This window comes from Pelobates fuscus, chromosome 1 (assembly GCF_036172605.1).
Source record: "Pelobates fuscus isolate aPelFus1 chromosome 1, aPelFus1.pri, whole genome shotgun sequence".
NCBI classification, from domain to species: domain Eukaryota; kingdom Metazoa; phylum Chordata; class Amphibia; order Anura; family Pelobatidae; genus Pelobates; species Pelobates fuscus.
Window position 1 is genome coordinate 124,210,278 of NC_086317.1, and position 14,909 is coordinate 124,225,186.

Sequence of the window (14,909 nt, forward strand, 5' to 3'; positions counted from 1 at the left end):
CATGTATTCCTAATACCAGAGTTGTGAAAACGCTATTCACCCTGGCTTTATGTGATAATGACTATGCCCCTCCATGGCACTGTCAAGAAGGGGCCAAGCATGGATGTCATTACAATTATGCCCCCCCCCCTGGAGAAATTCCTGCAGACGCCCATGAAAGAGGACCCTCTGGAACAAGATGGCCACAGTAGCTAAGGACAGGCCCACCTTTACGTACCTTTTGGCCACCGGACCCACAGAAGCAATGTCACCATCGGAAATCTTTGCGAATTCTGCAAAGTTCCCAGATGGTGACAGTGCCACTTTAAAATTTATTTTCCAAAGTGGACAGTACATGGCACATTCATCAGAGATGAATTTACCTGAAAAATAAATTTGCAATGTGTAAGAAGTTTTGTTAGTTATTAGATGTTTAAGTAATTGACAACCAATAACAAAATAAAAACCACAGCAGACACATTCTGGTTCAAAAAAAAAGTGTATTTCTCTTTGATCTATACATGCTATACATGTCATGCCATTTATGAATGTATAAGTTATAATAAAATATCACATCTCAATTGACTTCTGTTAAAGTACACTATACCACAGTTATATGAACACCAAGTTTTGCAGTTGTAATTTCAGTGGCGTGACTATGCTGAGGTCACAGGAGCATGCAAAAGCTTACTGAGCACCCACCACCAACTTCAGTAAAATAGTGCATATTACATGTTATACTCCACTGACATCTAATGTGTGTCACTGTTGTTTTTTCCCAGCCAGGAAACAATCTACAACAGTTTCCAGACAAACGTTACTCATCACTGTTATACACCTTTACAGTATACATTCTAAATCAGGTGCTGTTTAGAAAGTTACACTATAGTTACAGCTGTAATTACGTTCTAAGAGCTGTTGCAGTATCAGATAGATTTTCACAAATATATAGAAGCTGACATTGTCTTGACTCCATGTTGTTGTTAAAACAAAAAGCAAACATGTAGAATAAATTAAAAAAAGAAACAAAAAAAGTTTATTATTACTTTGTGCACTGAGTATTAATGTGTAGGCTTATTCCATGATCTTTATTGCTTAATTACCCTGGAAATTTAATGAAGCTGATGGTCAGAGGTTAAGATCTGTAACAATTATGCCTGTTGTGAATACAGTGTGTCTGTGTAATTTTCAAATTAATTACCATACTGCTTTCCATTTGAATATTCTGGCTTTTTTTTAGTTTTGATTTCATTTTTTAGTCTCTTTGTTAAATAAAAAAATATGTACAGCTTGAAAACAATTAAATAATTCACCTACAGAAAGAACTTTAGTAAATGTACAGTATATGGCACTTAAAATATTATACAGAATACATTCATAATACATCCTATGCGTTGATTTAATTGGCCAATCGCCAAGTATTTCTGTCCAAGAATTGGTCTTCTAAAGTTATGTACAACAAGTCTCTTGTAAATCACTTTGTTACTCACACCACAATACGTACAATAATACTAAATATTTATTTTTCTTAAGAAAAAAGAAAAAATAATAAATTTTCCTGTAATGCTATTCAAGCCATTATAACCATATCATCTTCAAATATTCTTGGCAGTGAACTAGTTAAGGGATTTTTTTTTAAATTTGGGCCTCCGCTAGCGTTTTAACCAATTGCTATCGGCTATAAGTTATGTTAAGTTGCTAGGTTTGAATGAATGAGTGGGTTTAATTTGAAGGGATTAGTAAAAAAAGAAATACAAATAAAATAAAAAGTGTGTTGAATTTACAATTCTCAAATTTAGCAATCTTTAGTAATAATATAACCCCTTATGCTTATGGAACTATTCAAGACTTGCAAAGAGAGCAGGTCGGACTCCCACTGTCAGCAATATAACAACATTTTATAGTCATGTTAAGCAGTTTTTTTTTTATTATTGTACCACACTTTATTACAGTACACTATGGTAGGGTATATACCACAGTTATTATTCTGCAAATTATATTCCTAATCAGTGTCACTTGCTTATTTCATCGTTAGATTATCAGGGGTCACACCGCATGAGGGAAACCAAAAATACTAGTGTAAAACAAGCACGGCGTTTTTTTCTGTTACTGCCCTCCACCAACTCATTTAGGGGCAACCTGCGCAGGCTTTACCTTTTACAGGCACTATATGATATGGGTGAATATTGGAGATTGGGGGGAAGATTGAAACAGAACATCTTCAGGGCAAAAATAAAAAAAATTAGAATCACCATGAAAGACAAGTTTCTGGTTCTAGTCTTTAGAACTTTGTACCAGAATTACATATTGTAAATTGCCCTGCTTTTGCTACTGGCCACAATCCCCCCACACAATACAAAATAGTGCAATCCATAATTATGGAGGGGTGCAAAAGCTCTTTCACCTTATAATGGGACTTTCTTGGTTGTATTCACCAAGGAAACAACACGGAAATGGCTATCATGCTTGCTCAAGATATGGCTAATAGCTTGCTAACTTAATGATACTGGCAGAGTACTGCAGGGTATAACGTACTGTAAAAGTTGTATGGAAGCAAATTCTATTGCCCTGATTCCGTTGGTTTAGGAATAAGAGGACTAGATCCCACTAAGCATGTGGTGTACTCTCTGCATTTCATTCTTAAATTACTCGATAATAACCACTGAACTAACTGTACAGGAATTCTACGTTCTTACCATTTTCTATTACAATTTTTTTCAGATAATTTTTTTCATTAAAATTTCTACCTTTACTTTGCAAAAGCAATGTAGGAAAGAAAGAAAAAATCTTAATTTTTCAATAATCAGTGAATCACGATTACTGTGAACCTAACATACTCAAACACAATAGTACTAAAGGTGGGGTATTTATATAAGGTAAAGGAACACTATAGTGCCAGGAAAACAAACCCATTGTCCTGGCACTATAGGGTTAATAGATCCCCCCCTCACTCGGGGCCTCCCTCCTGCGAGGTTGAAGGGGTTAAAACCCCTGCAGCCACTTACCTTAATCCAGCGCTGGTGACCTCTCCTCCCCTGCTGACGTCAGCTACCGAGTGGAGCCGAATGCGCATGAGCGGCCAGAGCCGCCACGCACATTCAAGCCGTCCATAGAAAAGCATTATCAATGCTTTCCTATAGGGATCTGAACTCACGCTGGACACGTGAGGACATCCAGCATGAATTCAATGTGATTTTATCACTGAGAATCGCGGAAGCGCCTCTAATGGCTGTCAGGGAGATAGCCACTAGAGGCTGGATTAACCCTGCAATGTAAACATAGCAGTTTTTCTGAAACTGCTATGTTTTCAGCTGCAGGGTTAAAAGTAGATGGACCTGGCACCCAGACCACTTCATTGTGCTGAAGTGGTCTGGGTGCCTATTGTGGTCCTTTAATTGTATATCTTTTAGGTTATGATATGATAGTATCATAATGCAGAGCTACAAGGTATGTAGGCATCAATGAGTGTATCGGGATCATTACTTACAACAGTGTGCTCTTTTCTCCTGTGCAAACCAGTACTACTTCTGTAATTGCTTACAAAGCTAAAAAATGTATCTCACTGTAAATTGATCAAGTGCAATGTCATGGCAGGACCCAAAAGAGAACTTACAGTCTAATAGTCTACAGATATATGAAACAAAAACAAAATTCTATGCAGTGGAGGCTTTGGTCTTTGCCAGTGCCGATCTCAACATTAAGCTTAATCATTTGCATGTCATATTTTGCTGTGATACTGGGGTCCACTGTTCTAGGTCTGTAGAAAGAAGCTTCTGCTAGCTGATCATCTCACTGCCAGCCGCATCATTGGCTCAAAGCACGTCCTTTGCCGAGTTACTGTACTAGACCTGCTGAACAAAATAGAGAAGTTAAGTCCATGTATTACCACAAATCAATATTTAGAACTTATCTCTTAAAGCTGAGATACTTTTCTTTGTTTAATTTGATTTAACTTCAGAAACTTCCTTAAAATGCTTCCAGTATCTATTCGTCAGTAGGTCAACAGTTTAGATTAGCAAGATTAGATTACCTCTGTTTATTAAAATAAAATAACTCCCACAAAATATTAAATACCAACTTCTGATGTTTCTAAAAAAATAAATTAAATAATCCTCTCCACTCCCAAAAAAAAACAACAACCAAACAAACAAACAAAAAAGCACATCAACAAATTCTGAATACCGCTCATGACAGAAGGGATTTTATTAAAGACACAGAGGCTCATATTATGCATAACTCTTTCTTTATTCCCTCAGCAGCAAAGATAGAGGAATATAAATATTATCAAAATGAAAGTAAAAACTGCATAGGCACACAGGCAACCAATCACATAACAGAGGAAGTGACTATAAAAGGCCTGTGTCTCCCACAATCCCCCTCTTTCTTTGCTGCTCCCTCAGACCAGCTAAGTATTTTGTTCCTCTTGTGACTTCATATTCATTGTGTTTTAATTCTTATTACTGCCTTTTCTGTGCATTTGTTTTGATTAAGTACTGTTTATATTACATTCTGCTGGTGTGCCCGGGGTAACCCCTTGCTGTTTATTGTTTTTCCCCGCCGTGAGAGCCCTCTCTGTGTTCTCCCGTGCCTACGCCTGCCCTACTACTGTGGGTGACGCGCAAGACTTCAGAGCCGTTTTGCCGCGGCTGTCAGTCGTCCGCGGCTATGCTTTTGCCCTCTCTGGCGGCCCCCGCCCTCCTAGGTGTCGGGACCCCCCACCCCCCGCTTGCCCCAGCCATGCCTGGAGCCCGTAAGGCGACGGCTAAGGCTAAGCATGTGGACTCCCACTCCTCGATGCAGGTTCTACCTGCCATGATGGACACGCCTGAGGCGGTCACAGATGGCGCACCTCCCACACGCAAAAGAGCCCCTGGCTGGGATAAAAAGGCTAGACTATGGAAACGGGCTAGGGCCCATGAGAAAGGGTCGGATACCGACTGGAGTGCGGAGGCTGACTCAGACGTTCTAGACTACGCCTCTTATGATGAGGTAGAGTCGGATGAGGATTTGCCTCCTACGGGTATGGCCCCTTCTGGGACCCCTTACAATATACGGGATCTTCTGGCTGGCTCCGCCGGGGATGGTGCGGCGCTGTTGGATCCACAGGGCAATCCCCTGTTCAACCCAGATGACCTACGCCACCCCCGGTCGGCCGAGTGGGAACCACCAGGGCATATCGTCCAATATGTTGCTAGGCGCATGCGCACCCCCCTGTCTAAGGAGGGCCGCAATAAGTTACGCGCTGAATATCCCAGGCCTTCCCTCTCAGGTTCGGCCTGCAAGACCCCAGAAGTTGACCCACAAATCGCCCATTTTTTGAACAAGTTGGGCTGGAAACCTAACAAGGGCCTGGACTTTTCCCTAAAAGGATGCCAGGACAAGATTTTGGACACTTTGGGCCTTCTGTCTAAGCTATACGAGCTCCTGGATGCCGCTAAGGCCGGTGACTCTGCCCTTGACGTAGATGTAACCATAGGATGGGTCCAACAGGCCATTTGTCTCCTGGGGAATGCGAACACCGCTATGTCGGCTGAGAGACGTAAAGCGATTTTGCTGAAAATTTACCCAAAATTAGCCACCATGACTGTGGCAGAGCCGAGCTCATCCAACGATGGGATGTTGTTTGGTGACACCTTCGTGAAGGACCTCGGGTCCTACATTAAAACCTTTACGGCCATTGATAAAGCCCAGGCCAACATGAAGCGCCTGTTTGAGCCTAAGGTTTTTGGAGGGGCCGGGCGTGGTAGGAACCGTCCAACTGGCCGTGGATTACGAGGCTCGTTCCAGGCCAGCAGAGGTTCCTTCTTTCCCTCCCGGGGATTCCAGGATCCGAGGATGCCTCCCTTCTTCCCAGCTAGAGGAAGGTCGTGGGGTTCCAGATACCCCTGTGGTGCCACTTCGGGCAGACGTCCTTATGGTGAGTACCCATTCCTCCCTTCTCGCTCCAGAATGGGTGGCGGGCAGGTTGGCCTTGTTCTTCCGGGGTTGGGCAGCTGTGACCTCAGATACCTGGGTGCTCCAGTCGGTAAAGGGTTATCACCTCGATTTTGTCTCTCTGCCTGTCCAACTTTCTGTCCCCAGAGAATTGTCCCTTCCCTCGGAACAGGAGGAGTTGGTTTAGAAGGAAATCAGAGAGATGCTTACGAAGGGCGCTATAGAGGAGTTGCCGTTTGCCGCCCCAGGCTTTACGAGCAACCTCTTTCTAGTATCGAAGAAAGGGGGTGGGGTACGACAATTTTGTTTGTACAACAATGTCTTCATGACGGCAGAACACATCCCGGGTCTGGACAAATCGGGGCGGATTGGAACTTGAGACATTTGAGAGACTCAGGAGATTGGCACTTGCACGTTTCAGTGTTTCGAGGCCTAGACAGGTTATGGGGACGGTTCGTGATGGACTTGTTCCCATCCCGCCTGAACACCCAATTACCGGAGTTTTACAGTTGGAGACCAGATCGGGCAGCGGTGGCGACGGACGCTTTCCTTCAGGAGTGGCCGACGGGCCGCCTGTATGCCTTTCCTCCGTTCAACATGATTGCTAGCACAATCTCAAAGTTGGTTCGTCACGATTGTTCCCTGACGCTGATCACCCCTCTGTGGAGATCTCAGCCATGGTTCCCACGCCTGATGGAGTTGTCGATAGATTATCCACGACTGATACCGGGTTTTCAGGAACTTCTTCTGGATCCGGATGGGAACTCACATGGCCTGGTATTACAGAACCAATTGCCTCTGATAGCGTGACTCCTTTCAGGGGACCTTGGAATGTCCCAAACGTTCCACTAACGACTCTCCTGCTCCTCGATAACGCCTGGGCTCCAGGTACAAGAGCAGCCTATCGAACTTCATGGAACTCATGGTCTGGTTGGTGCATGGAACGGTCAATGGATCCCGTATCTGCCCCTCTCCACATGATCTTGGAGTTCCTCATACACATGTTCGATTCGGGTAAGGCGTATCGCACTATCAACCTTTTCCGATCGGCAATTTCGGCTGGACATAGAGGATTGGATTGTTCGCCAATAGGCAAACATCCTTTTGTGTGTCGCCTTCTCAAAGGTATTCGCCTCGCTCGACCTCCTAGGACTCGTTTTTCTGCGTTCTGGGATGTCAACTTGGTGTTACAATTTTTGTCATCATGGTACCCGAACCAGGACTTGACGCTTAAACAAATCTCTTCTAAGTTGGTGATGCTTCTCTGCTTAATTTCATGTAAGAGGGTGTCTGATGTCAGGGCCCTTGATTGGGATGCCATTACTTTTACCCCTGAGGGTATTTCGTTCAACATATCCAGAAGGACTAAATCAGCATCCAAATCTTTTGTATACCCTAGATTTTCAGGGAATCCGGCATCATGCCCAATGTCTAAAGGTATATCTGGATATTACATGACCTCTTTGTTCCTTGGACTTACATCCGTTATTCGTATCATTTAGATCTCCATATCGGCCTGTATCCACCCCGACTTTGGCTTGTTGGATACGCTGGCTTCTATCTTTAGCTAGCGTTGACCCTTTTATCTTCACGCCTCATTCGGTGCGTGGAACCATGGTGTCGAAAGCTTCTACAGTAGGCTGTTGTCTGGAGGACATTCTGCGAGCTGCGGATTGGTCTCGGGAGTCGACCTTCCGTGATTTTTATTTCAGACCGATCAACCACATCGCATCTCAAGTGATAGCACAGCTTTAAACTTGCATAATATGAGCCTCCGTGTTTTTAATAAAATTCCCAGATCTTACTATTAACACAACGTAAAGTCATGATTTTATTAAAGACACGGAGGCGAGTATTATTCCCACCCACCCTGCCGGTGTTGGGTTATTAGATGAGATGCGGTTGGATTTTCAGGTATGTTACTGTTTGGTCTATTTGTTGTGTCCTACATATCTGTTTTATTATATGTTGATATTTAGTTTATATGACTATATACTAATAGTTTTTTCCATGTTTTAGATTGAACTCATAAGAAGCCATTATCACAGTTGCTAGGTAAGTCTTCAGTTTGAAGTTTGGTTATTACCATATTTCTCTCTCTCTTTTAGCTTGAAGTTATCGTTTGGTTACGGTTCCCCTGTTCTTACCGGATGTGATATCGTTTCGTGTTTTCCTGGTCTTCGGTTTTCGCAAGAAAGAGGGGGATTGTGGGAGATACAGGCCTTTTATAGTTACTTCCTCTGTTATGTGATTGGTTGCCTGTGTGCCTATACAGTGTTTTCTTTCATTTTGATAATATTTATATTCCTCTATCTTTGCTGCTGAGGGAATAAAGAAAGAGTTATGCATAATACTCGCCTCCGTGTCTTTAATAAAATCATGACTTTACGTCATGTTAATAGTAAAATCTGGGAATTTTCTGTTATAGTTGATAGATATTTGAACTGCAAGATCACCATTCCCATTATAACCAGATTGGTTTATTTAGATTACTAAAGCATCACTAATCTGAAACTCTACAATTTTAAAACGCACATGATATTTACTACACTTGTTTTTTTGTTCGTTACTTTTATTAATCACCTTTATTATGTGCTATTTTTACTCATTCATTCATATTGTTACTGTTAATACCTGTAACACACTGTTACTTATTCCATCTGCTATTATTTATGTAAAAACTGTAATATTCTGTTTTTGCTGCCCTCCACTTCATCTAAATTATTATATTACTGGAAAACATATAAAACATTCCATATTGATGGCATGCTTTACAAAAGAAACCCAGCGATACAGATAAGGTTTTTGTTTTAATTGTTTATTATGCTTTGGATCAGTTAATATACTTTTCAACAGTGGTTGGTAGGAAATGATAGATCGCACATTTGGATAAATAATACATACATTTGAAAAAAAAAAAAAAAAGCGTTTTATAATATAGTATTTAAACTTTGCCAGAAAGAAGTGATATATGGCTAATGAAACATTTCATAATATTGCATGTAAAATGCCTTGGATTGTCTACTTTTGAAATCGATAAGTTGAATTAGTTGATTCTACGGGTTCCTAACAAAGTAATCTGTGAAAACTAAATATGCAGACACTACAATGTTTTAATGTGGCCATGTAACTATGAAAGGTAAATAAATAAATAAATAAAAATAGTAAACCAAAATCAGGAAAGTAAAACGAGTAGGCAAACTCTGGTTCCTGATTTACTTTATCCCTTCATCAAAGTCCCTGTATTTGCTACAACACACCATGATTTATACAGACTGCTACAGTAAGATCTGACCAGACCAGGAAGTAGCTAAAAGACATTTTCATTATTTTCAGTGGGAGAGCTAAGCAAATCCCATGATTTCCTGCTTGTAGGGTTTTCTTTTTTTTATTCATGCTATTATCAATGGCTACAGAAGTGGCTCCTATATAAAAATAAGTGAGCAAGTTAGATTAGCTAGGGAATAAGACTACCAAGATAGCCAGTAGAGGGCTTACAGAAGTGGCAATATACTAGTAGCATGACATTACAAAGCCTAGCTCTATTCAACAAAATCTAAATGTGTAATAAATATGACGCGTATCTAGTCATGATTGGAGAATCAAAAAATGTCCATGATCTACTAAGATTAGTTAGAAGGATGAGCTAAATAAAAGATGAAGTTAAAGTGAAATTACCTCTGTAACATTCAGTGTTGTGTAAGTCAACAGATTGTATTAAGTTTAGGTTCTTGGCCAGGACTGTTAAATCCGTCAATCAAATTTCTATTACAGTCATCAATGTTGATACTTTCGCTGGATAGCTTAGAGTATGTAGCTTGGCCGGTGAAATCCAGAAGATCTTCTAGGGCTCTTGAATTGTTTGTCCCATGTTGGTCCAGTGACACGCTGGGAATGAGTTCATTCAATGGTGAAAATTCAGGGATGGATATAAGTTCTTCTTTAGAGACAGGACTGTGAACACAACAGCAATACAGTTTTATAGCCAGAGGAGTTACTGTCTCTTTAAAAGAGGCAGTGCCTACTGGCTGCTTTCTTAAAAAATATCTTAAAAAACTCTCTTCTTCACTATAAAAAGTAGGTGTAATTACTAATTAGTGCTCCCAATTTAGCTTGGAAATGTTGAAGCATGTTTTAAGAAAGACACTTTAAATAAGGATGCTTGTAAAATATGCATCCTTCAGGGCAGAATTGATTATAACACTGCAGTGGTTATTTGTCCTGTCAGTCTTTACTACTTATTGTATTATGGAGAATTGTTTTAACCCTCTAAGTATCATCAGTTATAGCCTGTCATTGTAATAACCTGGTTTTAAAGATATTACAAATAGAATGTCCTTATAATTTAGTGACAGTAGGGTTATATAGAACATCTAAATAAACAGGCCATTCTACGTTAGCAAAAGCTCTATAAGGACTACCTTGTAATGGAGAAACACAGATACCTAATGAAAATGACCTGCAAAAGATGAGTGATTAGACTCTGGCACCGTTTTAGATATGGTCTAGTGGCATATAATATGGTCTAAAAGAAACATTTCCCTGGGGATTTCAGGCTTTCACTGCCATCTATGGTTTGATGGACTTATAAATGTAATGCAAAAGTGTAACTAATCAATGTAACTGCAGAGTGTGCAGGCTTTGGGTACCGGAGAGAGACCTGTTTTTGGAAACTGCTCCAAAACAGTCTAACAACAAAACAGGGGACAACACTCGTAACACCATGGTGTATGGTTATAAGTTCCCCTTTAAGAATCCAGTGACCATTTAAGATAAAACAAGTACTGGTCTGGCTCACCATGTTTGCTTACTTGTTACAAATGGAATGAAAAATAAATTAAAGATAAAAATTAGCAAGCAGTCTGTCGATAGTATTTGTGTAGGTGATTCACTGACATATTTACAGCTTTTTTTTTTTAAATACATATTTTTTTTATTTACAAATGGCATAAAGAATAAAATGCATAAAACTTGAAGACTTGGGAACATTCCGCATCTATGTAATTATTTTTAAGAAATGAAGTATTTCCAGCTTTCATTGAATTAATGGAAGCAATACCTCACGTCCATTGACTGCACTTCATCTGTAGAATCATCCAAACTACTGTACTTTCCTTCCAGTGCTTCTAGATGGATGATACCACCACTTGGCTTGAGACCATTCGAAAACAGTTCCTGAGGCTTTGTGTCAACTGCGGGTTCTGACTCTTTGCTTCCTTGATGGACGGATAGACCATTAACTAAAACTGAAAGATTAATCATACCAAGGAGAAAATGCCATTTGAAGAAAAAAAAGTTTTAAAAAAACCACATATACACAAACAGTATTGCGTCTTCTCTATAAATAAAGCAAACACTCTACATAAAGTGAATACGAGAGCTGAATAGATGAGCACTTTATATTTCCATTGAGATATAAGGAGAGTTAAACAGTACACTTACTTTATTGAGGATTCTTTTCTTGCCAGTTTGTAAAATGTAAAAACACAAGATATTATATGCTAACTTCCTAGGAATATAATGTTCCGCTGTTTAACTTAACATTGTATTCTGGTGTTTCAGTTCAGCGTTGGCCAAGACCAATTAAGGCTGAAATGTTGCTGTGTGTTAAATAAACAAACAGTCACTCAGTTTTAAAGGAGCTTCAGAGGTTTTTTTTTTTATACTCTCTGTGGTGTTGGGTAAAAAGTGATCCGGGAAATGACTGAACCGGCATTTAAAAGAATAGACGAGCAGAAGAACAGTATGCACTTGAAAAAGACTGATTTAAGTCGAAACGCGTTGTGCCATTTTACTGTTTTATTTTATTTTGGTATATTGTGTTTTATTACCTCCTGATATTTTTGCCAAATAAAACGTTTGTAATACCCACCTAAGCCTGGAGATGATATCCTTAAGGGAGAGGAGAACGTGGAAGCAGAGATCGGGAGGTTACACATACTGAAGAGCCTGAAAGTCTGAGCCTGCTAATAATAGGCTCAGCACCATGTGAGTTTACCATTTGGTTTTTAAAAGATTGTATTTCCTGCTGCATATTACGCTATGATCTGTATTATCTATTCTATTACAGACATCTAGCCATTGATTGTATATGTACAGGATCCTGAAGTGGTAACATATTACTAACCTATGTGTGTGCTCTCACCTATATTTATGTATTTGCAAAAAGTGATCCCCAGTTCTGCATTGCATGGAAACATGCTTAAATTATATATGCAGTATCGAATCTGAATGCATTGGATTTGTGGAAATGCTTATGAAACTCACTCTGTACAGAACCATGCTTTCCTATGTGAAGTGGCCATACAATCAAGCCATTGCTCTCCTTTTTGCACACAAAACCTTAAATAGGAGTCTGCTCACTAAAACAAATCCATCTAGAATTGGAGGTATATCTGCTGCTGCATGGTGCATTCCACAAGTAATATCTGCACATTGCATACAAGATTCTTACTTTAATTAAAGCAATGTTTAATAAATTGAATACATTTCAATTAAAAAATAAACACATTTAGGTGAACCAAAAGCAAGTATGTATTGGGTCTCCAAATTCTTACTATTTGTTATTAATTAAAAATTAAAGAAAAAACAAACCACAAAAACCCCACTACGGCTTTTACACTGTCTTCTAATTCAAAAGGCAATAAAAAGTCAAAATGCAAGGAAACAAACAGCTCTACTTTCAACAACTAACAGTGATTTAATCCAACATTGCCACATATTGTAGCACAATACGCATAATCACCTTTCATATCGGCATTTTCGGAGGTTCCTAGATCTAATGATGGTGGGATTTCTGGTTTAGATTCTTCTTTCTGGAACAGAAATTTAATGTTTATTATCAGCTATGTTAAAGCCAGGGCATCAACAGGGGAAAGCGGGGAACTTGGTGGGCATCAAACCCCGTATGTTGGACCCAGTAACCCAGGATCTTTCTTTTTCCCTATATGCCCTGCTCTCCTTGCTCACTCTCTGTGGTGAGTCTCAGAGTCAGCCGGAAGCGAAAGAAGCACAATGATAGATATATAGAAAAAAAGGGAATATGATAAGAGTTTCATACTCCCTGTGTGTGTCTATCACTGCTCTTCTTCCACTAACCCTGAGACTCACTGCTGAGACTGTGTACGGTGGCCAGGGAGAGCAGAGCAGCAGCCTGGCAGGAGAGGAGTCAGGGGAGAATGGCAGTCCATCAAGGGCAAGGTCCATGGCACACTGTCCGAGTGCTCTCCCTACAGTAGGCGTATGGCCGCCGGCCCTTCTAAACAAAGTGACTGGCTAGGTAAGGTACCATTGGCATCTTTTTTTATTGTGTATATGTATGCCTGTGTATGTGCTTGTCTGAGTGTGTCTGGGCCTGTCTCTGTATTTTCTGTATGTCCACCAACCTAACCAGTGGAATTTGTTTTTCAAAAACATACCAGTAATCAACTGCTGGGCTTGCAACAAAACACAATCTAACTCATCCCAAAGTCAGTAAAGTTGCAATGAATTACAGACCAATTTATCTCCTTAATGTGGATTACAAGAGTTAAAAAAACAAAACTAGCCAGTAGGCTTAAGGTTTTACTGACTTAACTCACTAACTAGTTTTGACTTTCTCCAAAGAACTTTGCTATGACCTATTCCTTTTCATTATCTTATTATGAATTATGGTCAATGGCTGCGTCATTCTACCTCACTCCCCTTAGAAAGGGCACTCAGCATCTACAGTTCCTGTACGTCCAACTTGTCTTGTTTTATCTACTTGTTTGTGTTAGCCCCCTTATAGTAATGTGCTGTGGAATTTTTCAGTGCTTTATAAATAATCGTATTGGTTATAGTTACGCTTATTAATCATGGGAGTGAGATACAAATGCAAAAATCCCACAAATAAAATTGCTACTTTAAGTCATTAAATTACGTTTACTGTAAATCCATTCTCTGGTGTTATGAGCCAATGATGGCCCCTGAATAGAGAGGTAAATAACATACCTCCACTCATAGGCAGCTGGCTCTGCTGCCCAATTGGCAACTCAATGAAAATTCCTATAATTTATTCTTAAAGGGCACTAGGCAAGTGCAAAACCTGCTAAAACAGGGCAGATTTCAAACCAATCCCATTTTTTTTAACATGCCTAGGTGCTCTCAAGAAAGCTTTTCCAAACAGCTACCAATGAGGGGAGAGAGGCCCAGCAGAACTGAAACTTATTACAGAATTAAAGAGACGATACATTTTTCAACAATATATATTTTTTTTTAGCTTACCACCCTCCCTTCCAGAAAAATAATCTTACTGTTTCTAAACAAGTGCAAATAACTGCCACACGTGCCCATATTGCAGAGCCTCCACTGCTATACTCCGTAACAACTTCATTAAGCTAAAGGTGTTTTGGTGCCGATGGTGTCCCTTTAACCTAGCCTTGATCTCTTAAAGCTAGCATCATTATTATCATAAGATTTGAATTATAAAGGGAAAGTGTCATAATAATGCCCATTGAATTGGCACTAGAAATATGTGCATCAGGTGCACTGTCTAAGGCAATGACATTAAAATAAATAAATAAAATCAGATGGGGCTTTACACAGAAGTCATTTTCCACGTCCATACCTTGCTTTCTGGAGTATCACCTCTCCTTGTTCTCTTCATGATTTCATCAATCCGCTGTAAAATGAGAAATGTCAGACCATATTTTTATGGAATTCTTAATTTGTAAATTTTAAATTTTTTGAATAATTCACTAAACATTAGATTATGCTAATTGGACAAAATCCAGTGACAATTGATGAATTCCAACCACAACGGCAATTCTCAGATTTACTAATGCTTATTCTGGACAGAATATGTCTGACCCAAACAAATATGCACCAATTGTCTGCCCGGAAAGTCCCCAAAATAACATGAAGGACCTCTTCCCCCTTTACCTCAACCGAGGGTTCGGATGGGGACTATAAATTAAATAATGAGGGGTGAACAGCAGGTTAGGGCTATTTAATTAAAAAACAAAAAACAAGTAAAA

General features: G+C 39.8%; 1 protein-coding gene across 11 annotated transcripts in view; it reads right to left on the bottom strand.

The window, feature by feature from the left end:
- Window positions 1-459: 459 nt before the first annotated feature.
- Window positions 460-14,909, bottom strand: part of MAP7D2 (MAP7 domain containing 2) — a 140,637-nt gene continuing 126,187 nt past the window's right edge. For 9 of the 11 annotated variants that reach the window (XM_063450200.1, XM_063450202.1, XM_063450201.1 and 6 more), the window contains 5 exons: window positions 14,501-14,554; window positions 12,659-12,728; window positions 10,973-11,159; window positions 9,592-9,867; window positions 460-3,827 (listed from right to left, as the gene is read on the bottom strand). In XM_063450200.1, the coding sequence (XP_063306270.1) occupies window positions 9,618-9,867; window positions 10,973-11,159; window positions 12,659-12,728; window positions 14,501-14,554 (561 nt within the window). In that variant the 3' untranslated portion in view covers window positions 460-3,827; window positions 9,592-9,617. Of the gene's footprint in view, window positions 3,831-9,591; window positions 9,868-10,972; window positions 11,160-12,658; window positions 12,729-14,500; window positions 14,555-14,909 lie in introns of all 11 variants that reach the window. The other 2 variants (XM_063450198.1, XM_063450197.1) reach the window with 2 other exon arrangements.